This window comes from Lycorma delicatula, chromosome 4, assembly GCF_047948215.1.
Source record: "Lycorma delicatula isolate Av1 chromosome 4, ASM4794821v1, whole genome shotgun sequence".
NCBI classification, from domain to species: domain Eukaryota; kingdom Metazoa; phylum Arthropoda; class Insecta; order Hemiptera; family Fulgoridae; genus Lycorma; species Lycorma delicatula.
In genome coordinates this window covers 45,115,036-45,134,325 of record NC_134458.1, presented here as the reverse complement: position 1 = coordinate 45,134,325, position 19,290 = coordinate 45,115,036, and the positions used below count along the sequence as shown (strand labels likewise).

The window sequence follows — 19,290 nt, the reverse complement described above, 5'->3', positions numbered from 1 at the left end:
ATCTGAAATTTGAACACACAAAAAGCAGACATGATCGATTGATTTACAAAATAATGTGTCATTTATGAGTACAATGTTGAAACCAGAACTGTACAGTTTAATAAAACTGCATAAGAATCTTGTTACATTATTTAAAATCGATTCAGTTTCAACCGAGATAGGTCAGTGTTTTGAGATTGCCTTATCTTCTGAATAAAACCGATTGAAAAAATTTGGGAGGTTTTAAAAGAATACGTCAGGAAAAAGATTTAGTTTTAAATTAGATGATGCTATTACATTAATTGAAGAACGAGCAAATTCAATTACGAATGCCGAATGGAAATCAAGATGCAACCATGTCAAGAAAATAGAAACATCTTATTTATCTCGGGAACCTTTAATTGAAAGTGTCGTTATTAAAGTAAATAGCTATAGTGTTGACTGTGATTTAAATATTAGCAGTGACGATAAAGCGATGATGAGTTATGAGGAATTGAAACATGATTTGAAAAGTAGCAATGTTCATACGTTAGTACTTTCCGAGCCACTTCTCGTTTGTTCTTTCTTTCTTCTCTTACGTCAATTACTTCCCCTTAAAACTTATTGTGGTTTGCAATAAACCCTAAAAACGTGTTGCTTCTTAATTGTTTATATTGTCTGCAGTCTTCTTTGAATAAGTCCATCGATCTCGTAAACCCGTCCTTAAAATAGTATGACCGCGATCACAACTCGGATTACTTAAAATACAATGTTCCTGAAGAAAGCATATTGCGGTGTCTTCGTCTTGAACACTCGATTAAAAGAATGAAATTCATAAATACAACAGTACAAAACACACAACACTAAAAATGAGAAGTAGGCCTGACACAGAATCTGGAAGTAAAACACAACTGTAGTTTTATTATTACAACGGGAAACGATGTCTTAGTGTAAAAATGACTGTTAATTGCTATAGCTATTAAACTGATGACAGATCCTCTTCTCCGTTATGTATCATTATTTACCGTATAAATAAATTAATTATTGCAAATGATTTAGGGTTTAATTAATTGCACCTCATTGTTAATTAGTCCCTCACCAAAATGGTGACACATAACGGAGAAGATTAAAGAGTTATGCTCCAGTGACCCACATTCAGAAGTCTCGGTTTCATAAAAATTGGTTACTTCAGCCTGAAGATAACTGATGAAAAGTAAACAAACTATGTTTATTAAATTATCCTCATCTCTGAATGAAATTAATCAAATATGTAACTGAAGTAGCATACTAATGGAAGAATCTTCTAATTACTAGGGTCAGTCAAGCATAAACAGGATTTTTGTCTAAACGGCTCGCGTAAAACATGGTAAGGCTTGCGCCGAGGAATATTGTCCGTGGATATGTTGAAAGGGGCTGAACGACCCACCGCTTCGGCATTCGCGAACTCTTCGGTCTGTAGCATCATGTTAGAGGAGGAGGTTCCATCGACTCAACGTATTGTGAAATTTCTCACGAATGTGGACCTCAAACCGTCAGAAATTTTGACTAGACTGCTGAGCAGTTTGGTGATATGACGTTATTACTTATTGAAGTCTGTTACTGAGGTAGCAAATTTAAAGGACGTGAAGCTGTACAAAATGAGTTACAATAGGCATACAAGGATAAGTGTGACGTATGATAAAAAAAAAGTCCGATAAATTTAGAGACTGGCACATCGACTTATAAGGTAAGATATACCTTACCTTAAGGTGATACCTTACGCGACAACCAAACATTATTTACTGGACCAAGACTGCAAGTTACCGAACTGAACCATTATGCGACCATAAGTTTCTTTGAGTTAAAATTATGCCAGGATCCTGTGATGAATTGAAGTCGTTTATATTTAATGCCATATAAAATTGTTTTTAAGACAACAAGAAACGAATATCATTGTCTGTTATCTATCTTTCAGTTCGTCCTATCAAAGCTTAGACTGAATATGTTTAGGCATATGTTCCGGTCATATATAAAGAGCTTAAGTTTAGATAACATTTTATGTTAGTTATAGTTCCTGCCATCACTAATAGGTGTAATTATTGCGAGAAATATATTTCTTATCCAACAATGGTCCTGAACGTAATTTGCGAACGACAGTCTTTTAAGCGCTACTATAGATTGAAGCATAGTTACGTTAATTACAAGTTAAAGACTTCTAATGTGAGTGACTTGCGCACAAACGCAATACATGCCCTTACGATTTTATTTCGTTATAATTTCAAATCAATATTTTCAAGGAAAGACTAAACTGTAATTTCTGACTTAGCTGTAGACTGTTTATTGCTGAAATTAAATCGTAAAAAAATTAATTTGAAATTTCTAAGATAAAACTTCAATACCGGTACGACTGAAGATATTTAAACATAATACTATAATGAAAAAATATTTTAAATGTAACAGTGTTACATAAATCCTGATTTATATGTGTCTCCATTAAATGGTATATTATTTCAATCTTCTTTTACCATACCTCCTGGTTATTTTAGCTATAGTTTTACAAACTGAAATAAATATCTAATTATAATAGTTATGATAATGATTTTTCGTTATATATTTTTTATGCACGATAATTCTGATTCTTCAAGTTAACAACATGGTCAGGTGTTACTGAACCCAGCTAGACCGCTGTTTTTTGGTTGTAGCATGGGTGTTGCTGTTGAGGTTTCGTTATGTGATATTAACAAATAGACTGTTTTTGTAATAGCTTTAATTCACCAAAATACTGTTGCGGAATTTACGTTCATGAATATTAGTTAACTAAACCTTACGCTTTATCGAAATTTGTATTTTGATACAGTATTTATATCTAATTCTATCGTAGTGAGGTTATGTAGCTCTCAAGTGTCTTCATAAAGCAGCTGTGATTTTAGATCTTTTTATTATCTTGCTAGTTACAGTTATTTAACATTATTTACAAGATTAATAATAATGAGTCAAAGTGAAGTTGAGCCATACATTGCGAGGTCTATTAAATTATTACTTTCAAATGATGAAGATTCTTGTGAGCAGTTGAGAGCAATACTAGAGGAATCCATTAGACTCAAGTACGGGGCTAGGAAAGCTCAAGCAGTGGCCAATTTAGCCGTCTCCAGTATTACAGTAAAACGGAAGACCTCAAGTTCTGTTAGTAAACTAGCATGTAATTTTTTGTCTGATGTATTTTTAAGCATTATTTTTTCTGATTTTTGTATTATAATTTTGGAATACTGCATTCAGTAATGTAAGGGCTTTATTAGGTTTTTATTTTCAGCAAGAAATAAACAAGGAGTTTTTTTATTGAAATGATATGGTTTTATTATTATTTTTTGCATTTCTGAAAATGTTAATAGAATTTTATCCCCAAAATAGTATTTTGTGGCAAATGTTTGCAGTAATTTATTCAGTAGAAAGAAAATGTTTTTATGATTGTTTACTTAGTTTATTCTAAAGTGTCTTTTATTGATAGTCTTAGTTATTTATTTTCTGATCTGCATGATAAAATATTTATTACTATCCTTCAAAATCTCCAATTGCTAATGGAAATTTGCAGTGCTATTGTGAAGTGACTAAAAATATCTTGCAATATTTTCAGTTGTTTAAAAAGTGATTGAGTTATTATTTTATCAATAGTTATAACTTACATGTATTTTATTTTCTATTTCAAATTGTATTAATTGTAAATATGAGTGTTTTGTTATTGTTTATTATTGTATATAAATATGCAAGTTTAAACAGAATTAACATTATGTGATGTTGTGTAAAATAGTTTATAATTTGATGTTTTATCTGTAAAGCAACAATAAAACTGATGGTTTGGCTTTACCAAATGTATGCTTTTACCATTAGGATTAGGCTTGCTTTGCAGCCACTGGACAGGAAAGAGAGTTTTGAGTCGGTTCATAGGGAGGTTTCCTACCAGATACCAAGGATCTACTCGGTCTTCAGGTTTTGACAACCGAAGAATGGAGAATCTGGTTGGGTCAAACCTACACTAAAACATTAATGAGGCAGAAGGGATCAAGGCTTAGGAAAGGGGAGTGGGTAACATAATGAAGATCTATAATTTAATAGCCATGCCACTAACGGGTAAGATAATGATAGTCCTGGGTAAGGCAGGCAGTTTACTGCCTGTAAACAATTTACTGCTTGGAGTGTAAACAATTTTAATTGAAGGGAGTAATTTATCTTAGCTGCAATAGTAGCCAAGAGAAACGCCTAGATATTTTTCATTGTGTTAAGACTTTAGTTTTGTCCAAATTGAACATAAAAATAATATTTTTAACAATATTTTTACAATGTGAATATACAGTAAAGATATTATTTCATAAAATTAGTTAAGTTTTTAAGAATACCTGGCTTATTAAAGAAATTATATTTGATATATGTAAAATGTTTATTTTATTAAATGAATTATTTACCTAATTGTTAGCATTTAATTTTCAGTACTCTGATGAAGTGCCTTTCAAAAAAATAAGATCTGGTGATAGTTGTAAGTCAAGTTCTAGTTCTCCAGCTTTAACTTTTGAAACAGAAAGTTCTGGTGGTGATAGTGAAGATCTAACTTTGGAAATATTAGAGGAAAATTTATGTGTCATTTGCAGGTAAAAGATTTTTTAATTGAATGTGTATAGTATTATTATGTTAAGATTTATCTTTCTTGTCATATTTTAATAGTAACAGTACTAAGGTCTTTTAGTAGGAGGACCAGTCTAGCAATATGATATTAGTTTAATATAATATGTTTGACTGAATGTGACTATTGGGAAATTGTATCCATCACATTACAGCACTACTGTATGTGATCACTGTAATATAATTTCAAGTTATAGCCTTTTGCACATAATGTATTTTTCCAATAAAATACAATTTTATTACAACAGCCTAATGGCTATTTCTTTGGTGTTCAGCAAACTCCAAATATTCATTTTCAACTGTTTACAAATTCACTGTTAGCATCCAGTTAGGATGATTATATAGAATGAAATGGGAAATGCATTTTTGAATTTGAAATAATAGTCTTTAATGTTTACTCATGGTTCTTTCAATACTGATATTATAAGCAGTTTTATTACCATTATCTTCTTTTAATTTACAGTAGGATGAGATTATGAAGTAGATAAAGACTGGTGCATTGTAATGCTGTGGTCATTTACATTAATGAAAACTGTATATAATGCAACTGATGTCACTGTTAGTATAATGTAGAAAAAATGCAGTGATTCAGCCCTCCATTAGTAAACAAATACTCCAGTTATTAATAATAACAATGATATTTTTATCAATAACCAAAGTGTTAGCAACTCATGACCCAAGCTAATTATATCAGTTAAATAGTATATTAATTAGTTAATTTTTAATGAGATCTGGGTAGGAATGATGTTGCAAGTTGTTAAATGTAATCATTATATCACTTAACCCTTAGCAACTAGGTTTTACTTTATACTATTATACTGAAGTACATGTTATAGTTCCCTGTTCAACCGACTGACCAGTGATTTAACCCTTAAGATACAGTACACAGTTGTTATCATTATTATAAACGATATTTAAACCCCAGTATGTAATGTTTAATTCAAATATTAAATTTTCTATTAAAAAAGTTAAACTTGTGTGTTTAGTATAGGAAATGTTATGTTAAAATATTTATGAATAATGCTACTAGATGGCAGCATTGTTGTGGATGAAATATAAAATTCAGGTAATGAAATTAAAAGTATAGATTTTTTAATTGATTTGCTGAACTATAAAGAATAGGCACTATTAAGTACAGGTGATATGGAAAAATAGATATGTCGGTGATGTTCTATTAAAAAATTTAGATTATGAATGACAACAAAATTATTGAAGCTACAGCAAGTAGAAATTAGATTAATAATAAAATGCATGTGAAGACTCAAAAGTGGAAATTAAAATACAGCACACTGAGGTGTGATAGATTTCTAAGAACTGATTTATTACGTGGTACAACAGTCTAATGATTTTCTATAGTCAAAGATCACAAGCTTTTTGTAAATAAAAATAAATGGGAATTCACTGAAATCTGTAGGAATAATTTACTGTTAATTTATACCAGTTATTTTATATATAAAGTCAAAAGGGGAAATAAAATTTTAAATATTTAAATTACTATTCATTTGTTGTAAACACAGAGTTCAAGAACAGAGATACTTAACCAAGACATATTCTTTCATAGTTATATAAATTGATTAAAATTATGTCAAATTTTATCTGATATGTATTGGATCATTCAGATGGTTTTTTCCAGAAAATGGTGGGGCTTATAGTCCTTTTTTAATGAGTATTGCATACCTACAAATAGTTCAAATCTTATTTGTTAAAATATTCTGAAACAGGACTTACTATTGACTATAGGTTTCTTATTTTAAAATATGTTTCTTAAATAAGTATGGACAATTGCTAAAATAGTTTGTTTACAAATAACTAACTTTTTTTTGTTTAATTAAGCAGATTACTTGAAATGCACAAAATAAATAGATTTTCAAGCCTTTTACACAATAAAAACAAGTTAAAAAAATATTTAGCTTTGTTAATAAAGAAGTCTCGGTCACTGCTGTTAAATAATTGTACATTTTCATAATATTTTACATTTCTAATAGGATTATCATAATTTATTTCAGTGTTATTTTTTGTCATTCCTAGAATTGTCACTCAACATTCATAGGTGATGCATTTCAGAGTACGTCTATTCTCAAAGCTACTTTTAGCACTGAATCTTCCTGAACTGGAATTGTCAAATGAATAGCTCCTTCCACTCCCCATCCCTACTGTCATGGCCTCTTCTGATTTGTTCCTCCTGCTGTATTGGTTATACAGTTTCTTAAAACTAATCTTTTTCATTCTTTATTTTAACAGTTTAAAATTTTTAAATATTACACTGATTGAATATTTATCTGTTCATTAATTATCTCATGTTCTTTTACTTGTAGCTTGAATATTTCCATTTTTCTAGAATATTTAAACGTGATTTATATTCTAGAAAAATGGAAATATTCAAGCTAAAGCTAAAAGAACAGGAGATAATTAATGAACAAATATAGACTCGGTCAATGTACAAGGAAATCCAAGAAAATAATGTAATATTTTCTTGGAATCGCATTTTATTTTGGTTTTTTCCAAAATTGTTGTACTTGTCTTTTTCTTCTACATTATTTCTAAATTTATTCCTGATGGTATTATTTATGATAAATGCTACATTTATGTTATATTTCTTTTAAAAAAAACTCTTAGTTTATATACTCTTTTCCCATGAATGTAAATTTTGCATAATGTGAATCTTTTTTCTATTTATATGAACTGATGTATTCATTAAATCTTATTTAAAATTTTTGTCTTGTACACATCACATTACAATCACATTTTTTTTGTATACTCCATTTTTGTTGTAATTGTTGTTTTCTTCTATATGATCTCTAAATCTATTCCTGATGGTATGATTTATGGTAAATGTTGTATTTCTTAAAAATAATTCCTTAGTTTGTATATTTCTTTTCCCTTGATTGAAAATTTTGCTCATTTTCATTTTTCTTCTTTTGGCCTATTGTCTTTTTGTATCTTTTGAAATAGTTTCCTTATTATTCCTTTTTAATCATTAATCACTGCTATTTTAACTTTGGAATAATTTTAATATTTTTTTAATTAAAATTTTGGAAGATAAATTAAAAGAAATAAATAGTAATTGAAGTCTGAACAAAGAAATTGTAGACACATTGAGAGTTATCTTAGACCAAAACCAGTTTAAATTCAATAACAAAATTTATACATCACAAGACTGACTGAGAATGGGAAACTCTGTCAGGAATTTTAAGCAAATTTTTATTCAGTATATAGAAGAAAAAGATACATAGAGGATATTAGAAAATTATGAAAAAAATTTAATTAATAATTAAATTATTATTTTTATTATTATGTTTATAATTTGTAAGTTAAGTGGATAACGTACTCATAATAGTAAAGGATAAAAATGGAAATAAAGGAAATTTATTTTTAAAAGAAATTAACAAAATACATAAAATTTGAAGTTTACATGGAAAAAGAAGAAAGCAATAAGATAAACTTTTTAGATTTGAAAATAAGATTAGAGAAACTAGAATTTGGCATATATAGAAATTCCACATATACAGATAACATTATTAATGCAAAATCTAGCCCACGGGAACATAAATTAGATGCATTTAGAAATATGTTCAATAGAGTAATCAGTTTATCGTTAAGTAAAGTGGAATGCAGAAAAGAACTAGATATTATCTTTCAAATAGCAGTGAATAATGATTATGAAAAAAGAATAATAAGGATACTATTTCAAAAGATAAAAGGAAAAAAGGAACGACAGTAGGTCAAAGGAAGAAAAATGAAAATGGGCAAAATTTACGTTCGTGGGAAAACTAATATATAAACTAAAGGATTTTTTAAAGAAATATAACAGAAATTTAGCATTTATCACAAATAATACCATCATGAATTAATATAGAAATAATACAGCAAAAATAGACAAGTACTACAATAATGGAGTAAACCAAAATAAAATGTGATTGTGTATAAGACAAACAGGAAAAAAATTTAAAACAAGATTGATTTAGTAAACATATAAGATCATATAAATATGAGAGAAAGCATTCAAATTATGCAACACATTTAATAGAAAAAGGATATATTCCCAGTGAAATGATAAAATCCAAGAAAATATTACATTATGCAGAAAAAGGAAAATTTACATTATTCTAGAAAAAATGTAAATAAATAAACATTCAGTACGATGTAATATTTAAAATTATTAAAATAAAGAATCAAAAGAATTAGTTTCAAGAAATTATAGAACCATTAGAGCAGAAGGGATAAATCAGGAGAGGCCAAGACTGTAGGGATGGGGAGTGGAGGATTATCATTGCTCTTTATTCAATGATCTCAATTCAGGAAGACTCAGTGCTAAAAGTAGCTTTGGAATGGAGGTACTCCGAAACACATAACCTGTAAATGTTGAGCGGCACTGCTAAGAAAGGCAGAAAATAATACTCAAGTCCATCATTGTATATTGTTGCTGAAAAAAAAAGTAGAGCAGTTTTATATTTGGAATTGACATGAATAGAGGGAAACATGATTGATCATATAGTACATTATATTTACCAGTACAACCATTTAACTTACAACAGGAACTTTTAAATGAAGTTTAAATTCAAATTTATTCAGATTAGTCTATCAAGCTCGAAAGTTTTTGTATGGTTCCACCCTCAAAATTATGTAATGGATTAAGCTTGATGCAGTACATTAAACTGCTATCATCCTTGATAGTTTTAGAATGCTACTTATTATAACAATTATTAATAGAAAAATAATTCTGATTTAACTGAATTTTTTGTTTAACTGACTGCCTATCCATCATGACTGAGTTATTTAATAGGGAGTCTATTGTACCACCTGTGATTGCAGCTATTGTTCATCTAATATCCCATAATTTTTTATCACCTTATTTTCCATATCTAAGATATGCTTTCAAAAAATAATCATTTACATTTTTTCAGTTCTCAATTGCTAGCTCTTTGTTGTTTTTAGATGAAAATATTATTGTATGCACTTTGTATTCTATATTCAGGCTGATTGCATACCTGTGTATCACTTCTGAAATAAGAGATTCATGTTATTTTTTGGTAACAAATATTTTGGAGCTTCTCTTAAGGTTTAATTAATTGATACAATGTAACTACATGGTCTCTGGTATATATTGTTTTCTTTTAAAATTTTCTATAATGGAGTTAAGAAGAAAAAAAGACTTGTTTTTTCAAACATAGGTAATGGAGGATTGTTTTATTGTGTTATTTCTATAGTGAAATGATACAGCTGTAACATCATCATTGTCATTAAGATCTGTCTGGTGCATGAAATAATGTGCGATATTAAATCGTATGTGAGGCTGAGACATGAAATTTAGGTAGATGAATTATAAAATTAAAACACAAGGAATCACACCTTTTACAGAACTCTGCAACAAAATATTGCAGAGCGAATGTTAAAATTAATTTATTAAAAGTAGTTTAAAAGAAATGAAGTAGCTGATTGCATTTATTCCTTTGTCAGATACAGTAATTCTATTGTGCTAAAGGACTGTATATTGAATTGTTTTATTGTAATATTTCTGTATAGTGATACTGCTGTAACGTCTGTGGTGAATGTTCAGAGTGTGGCTAGACCTTACTAAATTAGATTATTAAGTTGCATTGAAATATTTTAGCTTAATTAAACATTATGTCACAATAACCTTTATAATCTCAGTAGTGATCTGTACCAATATAAAAGCCCAGGTATTTTGAACGGCCATTTTTTATCAGTTCTGTGTTAGTGTTGTAATAACAATTTGTGTCGGTATACATTAATTTTTGTTGTGTATATTTTATCAGAAATGTTGGAACTTCTCCACGGAACCGAATAGTTGAGTGCATGGACTGCCATAATTTGTATCATCAGAACTGTGCTACTCCACCAATAGATGCAGATGTAAATGATCCACGGTTTGTTTGGTATTGTAGCAGTTGCAGCAAGGGATCAAGTAAAATGGTAAATATAGTTAGAATAATTTGATATGTCCAAGTAAAAGTAATATCCATTATAAGTTTATATTTGAAAATTAAAAATAAGAATTCTTAGTAAAGTAGTAGTTGGTTTGGAAGCCTGTAATAGTTAAGATAAGCACCAAATTATTTACTTTGTCATATAATTTTGTGGTACAGAAATTTTTAATTTTTTAAAAATAAAAAACAATTAACATAGCTCTGTCAAATATTTTATCCAGAAAGTTATTTTTGTCATAAAAGTAGAATGTCAGTTTATACAACATTTTTACAATTGACTCTTCATATGTTTTTAAATAGAAGCACTTATTAGCTAAATGTGTAAATGCACATTATTATTTAAAATTCAATACTTTTTATTAGAGATTTTCTACTTTACTAGTTGTTTTGTTAGATGATTATAGATAACCATTTTAAGCAAATTTAATTTTAAGCACGTTTGTGTAATGAGAGTTCTTTGATATTGAACCTTTTTTCCAAATATAGTGTATTATTTATTGTCTTTTATTTTTAAAGTTAGAAATGAATTAAATGATTATCAGTTATGAGTTATTCAATAATGATACTGGAATACTGATATTTTCACCATAATTCTTAGCTACAACATGAACCTAATCCCACTTCACTGAATTTATTATCTCTAGACTTATGATTTTCTGGTACTGCAAGTGAGTATACTGACAAAGTATATTCTGACTCGAACTGACTTGCAAATATCTAAAGCTTTACAGCAGAAATGCAGGTATTTAGAATTGTTAAAGAAATCCTCTCTCTTCTGATTACACTGATAAACATAATTATTGTTTCCTAACATGCGATACAAGAGTTTAATCTGTTTTTGATGCTGAAAACGAATATGAACTCAATCTTTCTATCACCCACCATTTTTGAAAAATTTTTAAATTTTAATTAAAGGATTTTTTTCATTTTTCAAAGTATAATTAGCATTTTAAGATCCTATATTGTATTTTGTTCGCTCATTTTTTATTGTTTAACTATGTTAACATAATTTGTAAGGTATAAATAAACAATACTAGACAAATAATTAAATCATATCATTATCACATATTATGATACAGGGTGTCCCATATAAAATGCAACCCAACCTTATATTGGTAGGTATTGAAATAATAAAAAGGCATGTGTAAATGTAAATGTAATTTTTATTATTACCATCCATTATCTTACATTTAGAGTAAATGTTGGAAGTGGCCGCCATCTTCTTGAATACAAGCTTCGATTCTTTTTACAGCTTTTCTTGCAACTTTTTTCAAAGTTTGTGGCTGGATATTTAATACAGCTTGTTCAATATTGACTTTCAATTGTTCAAGTGTTTGTGGTTTGTTGCTGTAGGCTTTTTCTTTGAGGTAACCCCGTAGAAAAAAATCCGCCACAGTCAAATCTGGAGATCTTGGTGGCCACAAGCCTCGACCGATAACACGATTACCAAAGAATTCCTCAACGAAATCAGAAGTTGAACCTGCTTAGTGCGATGTCGCACCGTCATGTTGTAGCCAGCAGTGTCTGTCTTCCTCTTCCAAGAGTGCAATGAACTGAAATAAAATATCCTGATATCGTTCTGCATTAATGGTGTACTCAAAAAAAATAGGACTGATTATTTTCTTCCGCGATATCGCGCACCACACGCCCAACTTCTCCAGGTGTAATTGTTTTTCGTGATAAACATGGGGATTTTCAGCACTCCAAATTCTACTGTTTTGGCTGTTTACGTAGCCATCCAAATGAAACCGTGCTTCATATGTGAAAAATAATGAATCCATAACATTAATTCCCTCACGCATAAATCGACGGAACCGTTGACAATATTGTAGCAGTGTTTCTTTGTCGGGCTCAAGAAGTTGATGAACCGTTTGAATGCGATAAGGTCGTAATTGTAATTGTTTGGTCGCCCGATTAACAGTTGATTTAGACAAATTAATTTCAGCAGACAAACGTCTGATCGATTTATTTGGCGAGGCGAGTAATCGGTCTTTGATTTCAGTGACTTTATCTGTATTCAACACTGACGCAGATCTTTTGTGTTCCTTGTTATTAACAGAACCAGTCTCTCTAAATTTTGCAACTAACCTTAATACTGATGTTTTGTTAGGAGCTGGTTTATCTGGGTACTTATGGCGAAATAAATCTTGCACTGCAACCACTGATTTCGTACTGAAGTACGACTCAGCAATGAAAACACGTTCATCTAGCGAAAACACCATCTTGTCTCTAGCAATACACTGAACGTTATGATTGCATTGTTGTTACTATCGGTAGTGTTCTACTGCGTCGCCGCTATGTTCAGATGTTGGACGAGTCCATTTCAGTAACGAGTAGGGGAGTAAGCTTGACTTTTGAAATTTCATGGATGAGTGATTGATGGGTTGCATTGTATATGGGACATCCTGTATATCTAATACTGAAGATTGAGTCTTCATGTACAAGATTAATCATTTCTGAGCAGGTCAAAACATGTAACTGAAAACATAACTGTGTTGTTTGTATTAAGCACTGGATTTAGGAATGAATTAATTTTGCTCAGACTTACTGCTGTTTTAGGTTTGTTAACAGTGTAGTGTTATAATAATGCCTTGAAATTTTATAATTGATGTGGGTGCTTTTTGTTATGTGTATAGTGAGTTTACCGTAAAATCAAATAAAAAAAATGTTACACCTTTAATTAAAAAAGCATATCATTTGTACTTGCAGTGTAAAATTGGAGATGAGGGTAATACATGGGCCCTCATATAGTATGCACTAATTGTTCTGTATATTTAAGAGGATGGCTAAAAGATACATGGAAGGCTTTACCATTTGGTGTACCTGTGGTTTGGTGTGAACCAAAGGATCATGTAAACGATTGTTATTTTTGTTTAACAAGTGTGTCTGAAATTTCTAAAAAATTTAACATACTATAAAATATCCTTCACTGCAATCTGCAATCAGGTCTGTAACTCACAGTGAAATTATTCCAGTTCCTGAGCCAAAATGTGTGTGCTTCGAAAGCAGCGATGAAGAATCAGGCAGTACTGAAGAAGACAATATTGATTTTGATTTTTAATTATCTACCAATAAGCTACATCTTATATCACAAGATGAATTAAATGACTTGGTTAAGAATTTAAATTTATTAAAAAATCAAGCTGAACTGCTAGGATCAACACTGCAAGGTTGGAATTTACTTCAAGAAATTACAAAAATTTCAGGCTTTTGAAGCCAACAAAAAGAACTTTCTCAGTACTTTATTGATGAAAATAATTTGGTGTATTGCATAAATATTGATGAGTTTATGTTGCACTTAGGAAAAGTTCATAAACCTGAGGGCTGGCGCCTTTTCATAGATTCGTCCAAGTATAGTTTAAAAATGGTTCTACTACATAATGGTAATAAATATCCTTCGATACCAATTGTGTATGGTATTAATTAGAAAGAGACATACGATGTGATAAAAGATGTTCTTGAAAAAATAAATTATAAAAAATATAGCTGGAACATACGAGGTGTGATCAAAAAATACGGTGAATAATTTTTTATTAAAAAAAGTAATAAGGTTACCTAGAATTTGATTTAATCTCCTTCAAAGTACTGTCCTTGGCTAGCAATGCACTTATCCCAACGTTGACTCCATGACTGGAGGCATTTCGGAAGGGCTTTCAGCTGCTCGGTCTTGGTCCTCTCAATGTCAGCAATGGTGTCAAAATGTTTTCCTTTAAGCACAATTTTAATTTTTGGGAAGAGCCAAAAGTCGCATGGTGCTAAATCCGGTGAGTATGGCGGATGTGGACAGACAGGAACACTTTTTTCGGCCAAAAACTCGCAAATGAGAAGCGAGATGTGACACGGCGCGTTGTCGTGGTGAAGAAGGAAGCTATTGGTCCATTTTTCTGATCGCTTTCTTCCTACATTGTTTCGCAAACGTAGCAGTACACCCTTATAAAATTCAGAGTTTACAGTTGTTCCCCTTGGAACGAACTCTGATCGCACTATGTCCTCACTATCGAAAAAACAACGAGCATGACCTTGATGTTGGATTTTGACTGACGTGCCTTTTTAGGGCGAGGAGATGAACTGGTTTTCCATTGGGAACTCTGCATTCTGGTCTCAGGGTCATAGCCATAGACCCAACTTTCATCTCCAGTTACAATTTTGGCCATGAAGTCCGGATCTGCATGAAGGCAACCCTTCAACTCCGTGCCAATTGACACACGATTTTCCTTCTGTTCATCACTCAAAAGTCTGAGAACAAATTTTGCACTCACTCGTCTCATTTGCAATTCATTAGTTAAAATGCTTTGAATGGATCCATACGAGATGTTAAGGTCTTCCGATAGCTCGAATAGTCATTCGCCTGTTTAAACGAACCATTGTTTCCACTTTTTGCACATTTTCAACTGTTTATGAGGTTACTGGACGTCCCGCACGCTGCTCATCTTCAACAGACTCATTTCCGTTTGATGTATAAATCGGTCATACCACTTGTACACAGGCTTCAAAGTTACCACATTATTGCCGTACACCGATTCTGACATTTCATGAGCTTCTTAGGAACTCTTTTGCAACTTAAAACAAAACTTAATGTTAATGCGTTGTTCAAAATCCATGTTGCACGACAAACACGATAAACACAACCTCACTCTAGCGGCTCTGGTAGCTGACTGGCAAGCTCAAACGTGTTACAACTTGTCCCTGCCTGTCTCAGTTGATCACGCTATTGGACAAATTACAGCATATGGATGTAGCGTCGGCAGTTGCCGCTATAAAAATTCATTCACCGTATTTTCTGATCACACCTCGTATGTGGTGATTTGAAAGTTATAACTATTTTGTGTTAGGCTATACTAATTACATGTGTCTTCTTTGCGAATGGGACAGCCAAGCTAGGGACAAACATAACACAGCTTAACTCCAGATGGGAAAAATATTATTCATGAGCCCTTAGTTGAACCCAAAAAAATATTTTTACCCCCTTTCCATATCAAGCTAGGACTAATGAAAAATTTTGTAAAAGCAATGAAGAAGGATAATCCTGGATTATTGTACATCAGGCAGAAATTTCCGAATGTAAGTGAAGGAAAAATTAAAGAAGGAATATTGGTTGGTCAAAGATGATGTATTTAATTCAATTTTAAATAACGTAGAAAGTGCAACTTGGACTTCATTTAAAGACGTGTGCAAAACTTTACTCAGCAAACAAAAATCTGACAATTACCATGATATTGTTAATCAACTTCCTGCTTCATACAGAGCTATGGGATGCAATATGTCAATTGAGACCTGCAATTGGATGTAAATAAAACAAAACATAAATGCCATGTTACAGGTATATAAAGCTGTATGTAGAAAGTACTGGTTTGAATGTAGAAAAGAAAGTATTGGTTTGTTCTTCCGGTAACTATTCTTATTGAATGAATATTTGAAATTCATTATTCATGTAGGAGAAAAGTACACACCACTGGGAGAAGATATTTAGATTCTTAATGTGTTTATTAGGTGCCTTACCAAAATAGTTGTAGGCAATCTAACATGACACAAGCTACTTTCAAAAGTAGGAAAGTCATTCTCAAGGGTAATCTGCATCCTACACTAGCCTTATGTGGGAAAGTGAGAAGTGGATTTCCTGTTACTTTCTTCACACAACTGATTTAATTATCAGAATTAATTCACAGAGGTGAATTTTGCAACTACTTGTCCAAGAAGTAATAAATACAATCAAAACATGCTTATATAGTAAATCTATGTACAATCCATAGTTGTAAAACTTGAAATAATCTCTTCAATGTCAGATTTTTCCAATCATCGACTAAAATAAAGCATCTAAAAGTGTTAGATACGTTTTTCAAAAAGTAAAAGTTTAAATTATGCCATTAAAGAAAATAAATAATAATTATTTACACAGAAAATGGTTAGTACTGCAGATGTAAATTTAAACGATAATGAAAATGAACCTTCTTCAAATATAATTGATTTCATATTTAATTTTTTTTTAAATACTATAGTTTATATAAGTTTATTCACATAAATAGCAACATAGTGCTTTATAAAAGTAATATCTGACCCAAAATGATTGATTAAAATTTAAAGTGAACTAAAAACCAAACCAATATCTAGTGGACAAGTTAACAATGATGAGGACAAACCTAATAAAAATAATGAACTAAACCAAACACTAACAAATTTTGAAATAATAGAAAAGGAACAGAAAAAAGTTAAAAGTTTATCATCAAATAAGAGTGCAATTTTGTTATTTTTATGAAATGTTTACATATGTTAGATTTTTTTAAATCTTGGTTTGTATAACCTATGTAATAATATTTTTATGCAAAAAGTTGCAATTTACTCTTGAATCCATACTTCAGATTATAATAAAATTTTACAGTTTGTTTTTCGTATTAAATACTATTCAAGTTTAAGCAAATATATTATATTATTTTACTCAATGGAAACTAAATATATCAGTAAAAATAAATTGCCACCCCCAGCTACAGACAAACAAGCCTTGCAAACTGGACAGTAACCAAACTTTTGCCATTCTCAAATTTTCTTTTCTTGAGTTATTCCTAATTATCAGTTATCGTGTCACAACCATTCATTTATTATCACACTCAATCATGTTGCCACCGTGTTATCTTCATGGAGCAGACCTACTTGCATTAGGCAATCTATTCAACTCTTTTCACCACTTTCATTGTAGAACTGTATTGTATATCTTGGGCTATCCTGTTCCCCACAGTATTTATAGTCCTTCCTTTCCCTCATCTTGGTCACTTTTCGCTCTGGAAGAGATATGAACTGAAACAGCCAAGACCAGTCAAAAACTAACAGTTTACCTCCCCCCATTTCCTGACTAGCCGGGGCTTAATCTCTTTGGTGAAGCGGTACATCCACCTTCCCTTTTAAGAAGTATCCCATTTTTCCTGTCACTTACATATTATGGTATTTTCCACCTTTATCACATCTTCTCCTCCACCACACCCCATCCTCTTCCTAGCTATCAATTCCAGTGATGGTATATCAACTACTTTGAGTGCAGCTTCTCCTGATATCATTCTGTATCCATTTATAATTCTGATTGCTATTCGGTGCTGCAGCCTTTCTAACAGATCTCTTGCATTTTTGGCGACCAGGACTCTCACACTGGTATCCCACACAGAACGATCAATCATGGTTCACTTGCCAGCAGCTTTCTTCTTGACGATCTTGGCTCGTCCACATTCATCCTACCTCGAGATGAAATATGAGGACTATTTTATCTCTGAAATATTTTGCTATAGAAGACACAATCATACTGATTTTCCAAAAGAGAAAAAGAAAGAAATTATAATTTCAATAATAAAATAAAAGATTTGATGTAATGGAACTAAGTAAAGGAACTGAGTACAGATATGTTGAATGTGATTTCCAGTATTCTAGTGTTAGCATTTTATTTTTGATTTCCTTCTCTGTTTTCTAAAATTTGTCTGGATACTACTTGAGATGTTTTGAGTGTAGTAAAACCATTGCATCATAAAGGGATGTCTCGCCTAGAATATAGTTTGTTTATTAAGTCAAGTTGAAACTATTTCTCTGTTATTACATTATATAAGTAAATGTGATTTGAGACTATTTTAATTTATTTTTGCAGTCTTCAACATCACTTCCTGCAACCAGCAGAGCTTCATCCAGTGGATCAAGTTCTACAAGTACTAGTGGTAATAACTCCAGTAGCAGTACATCGAAAAGTTCTTCCTCAAAATCATCTTCGAATTCATCTCGTTCAAGTTCACAAAGTACATCCTATGCTATGGTGAACAAACCATTTGGAGGCAACAAATTTCGATTACTTAAGTCAGTAAAAAGATAAATTATGTAATTTGTAAACTATCTTTGTGCGTAGCAAACATTAGTCAAAAAGTAATGGACTTTCAGTTTACTTTTTATTTTAAAAATGCAATTTTTTTTTTATTATTCTTTGCCATGTAAATGCTTCCTTTTTTTTGTTTATTAATATATTGGAGGGGCTCAATATCTAATTCAGCAACTCCATAGTTTGTAATTTTACACCACAGTTAAAAAACTTCCAAGGTATTGGTATTTCCTCATTTATTTATCAAGAAAATTCTTTGTTTTTAACATTTTATTCCTGCTTCAGTCACATATTTACAATCTCAAACTGTAAGTAACACTGAAATTAAATAATTTAAGTTTGAAATTTAGAGATTCCTGACTTTGAAACAAAGTTGTGGAAATTGTTATTTTTAAAACTAAAAGAAGTGAAGATTGCTGGATTTAAAAGTCAAGCATATGATAACTTAGTATTACCTATATAATATCATTATCTTGTTCAGTATAAGCCTCAAGAAAATATAATATTATTTTCATTGAAAGGGGAAAATTTAACAGATGCTGCAAAGTAAGTTAAATAAAAATTTTAATAAAGAATAATCATTTATAAATACTGGAAATTTATTCAAATATTATATTACCACTTACAACTTATTGAACTTTTAAATTATGTTTGTTTTATATTAAATAAATTAATCAAAATATTTTTTTTTTAAATTGGTATAAGCTCATTAAAAAAATGAAATGATACAATCAAACTTCAAGATTAAATGCACAGAACTAATTATGCATTTTTATCAAGATGTTCACAAAGCTTCCTCAATAACTGCTCAAATCTTCTTCCTCAATAACTGTTGCAATATCTTCATGAAAAACAACATAGATAAAATATTGGAGTTCATTATCTTTTCAG

General features: G+C 30.7%; 1 protein-coding gene across 1 annotated transcript; it reads left to right on the top strand.

The window, feature by feature from the left end:
• The first annotated feature begins 2,644 nt into the window (after positions 1-2,644).
• LOC142322841 (integrator complex subunit 12-like) lies at positions 2,645-18,970 on the top strand. Its single transcript, XM_075361916.1, has 4 exons — positions 2,645-3,120; positions 4,420-4,577; positions 10,386-10,542; positions 18,178-18,970. Exons 1-4 carry the CDS (start codon positions 2,926-2,928, stop codon positions 18,394-18,396), a joined length of 729 nt encoding a protein of 242 aa, XP_075218031.1. The 5' UTR covers positions 2,645-2,925; the 3' UTR covers positions 18,397-18,970.
• Positions 18,971-19,290: the final 320 nt, after the last annotated feature.

Coding starts and splice junctions, on each gene's coding strand:
- LOC142322841 (XM_075361916.1), top strand. CDS start 2,926: ATGAGTCAAAGTGAAGTTGAGCCATACATTGCGAGGTCTATTAAATTA. Junction 3,121..4,419: donor AACGGAAGACCTCAAGTTCT/GTTAGTAAACTA, acceptor TTTAATTTTCAG/TACTCTGATGAAGTGCCTTT. Junction 4,578..10,385: donor AATTTATGTGTCATTTGCAG/GTAAAAGATTTT, acceptor ATATTTTATCAG/AAATGTTGGAACTTCTCCAC.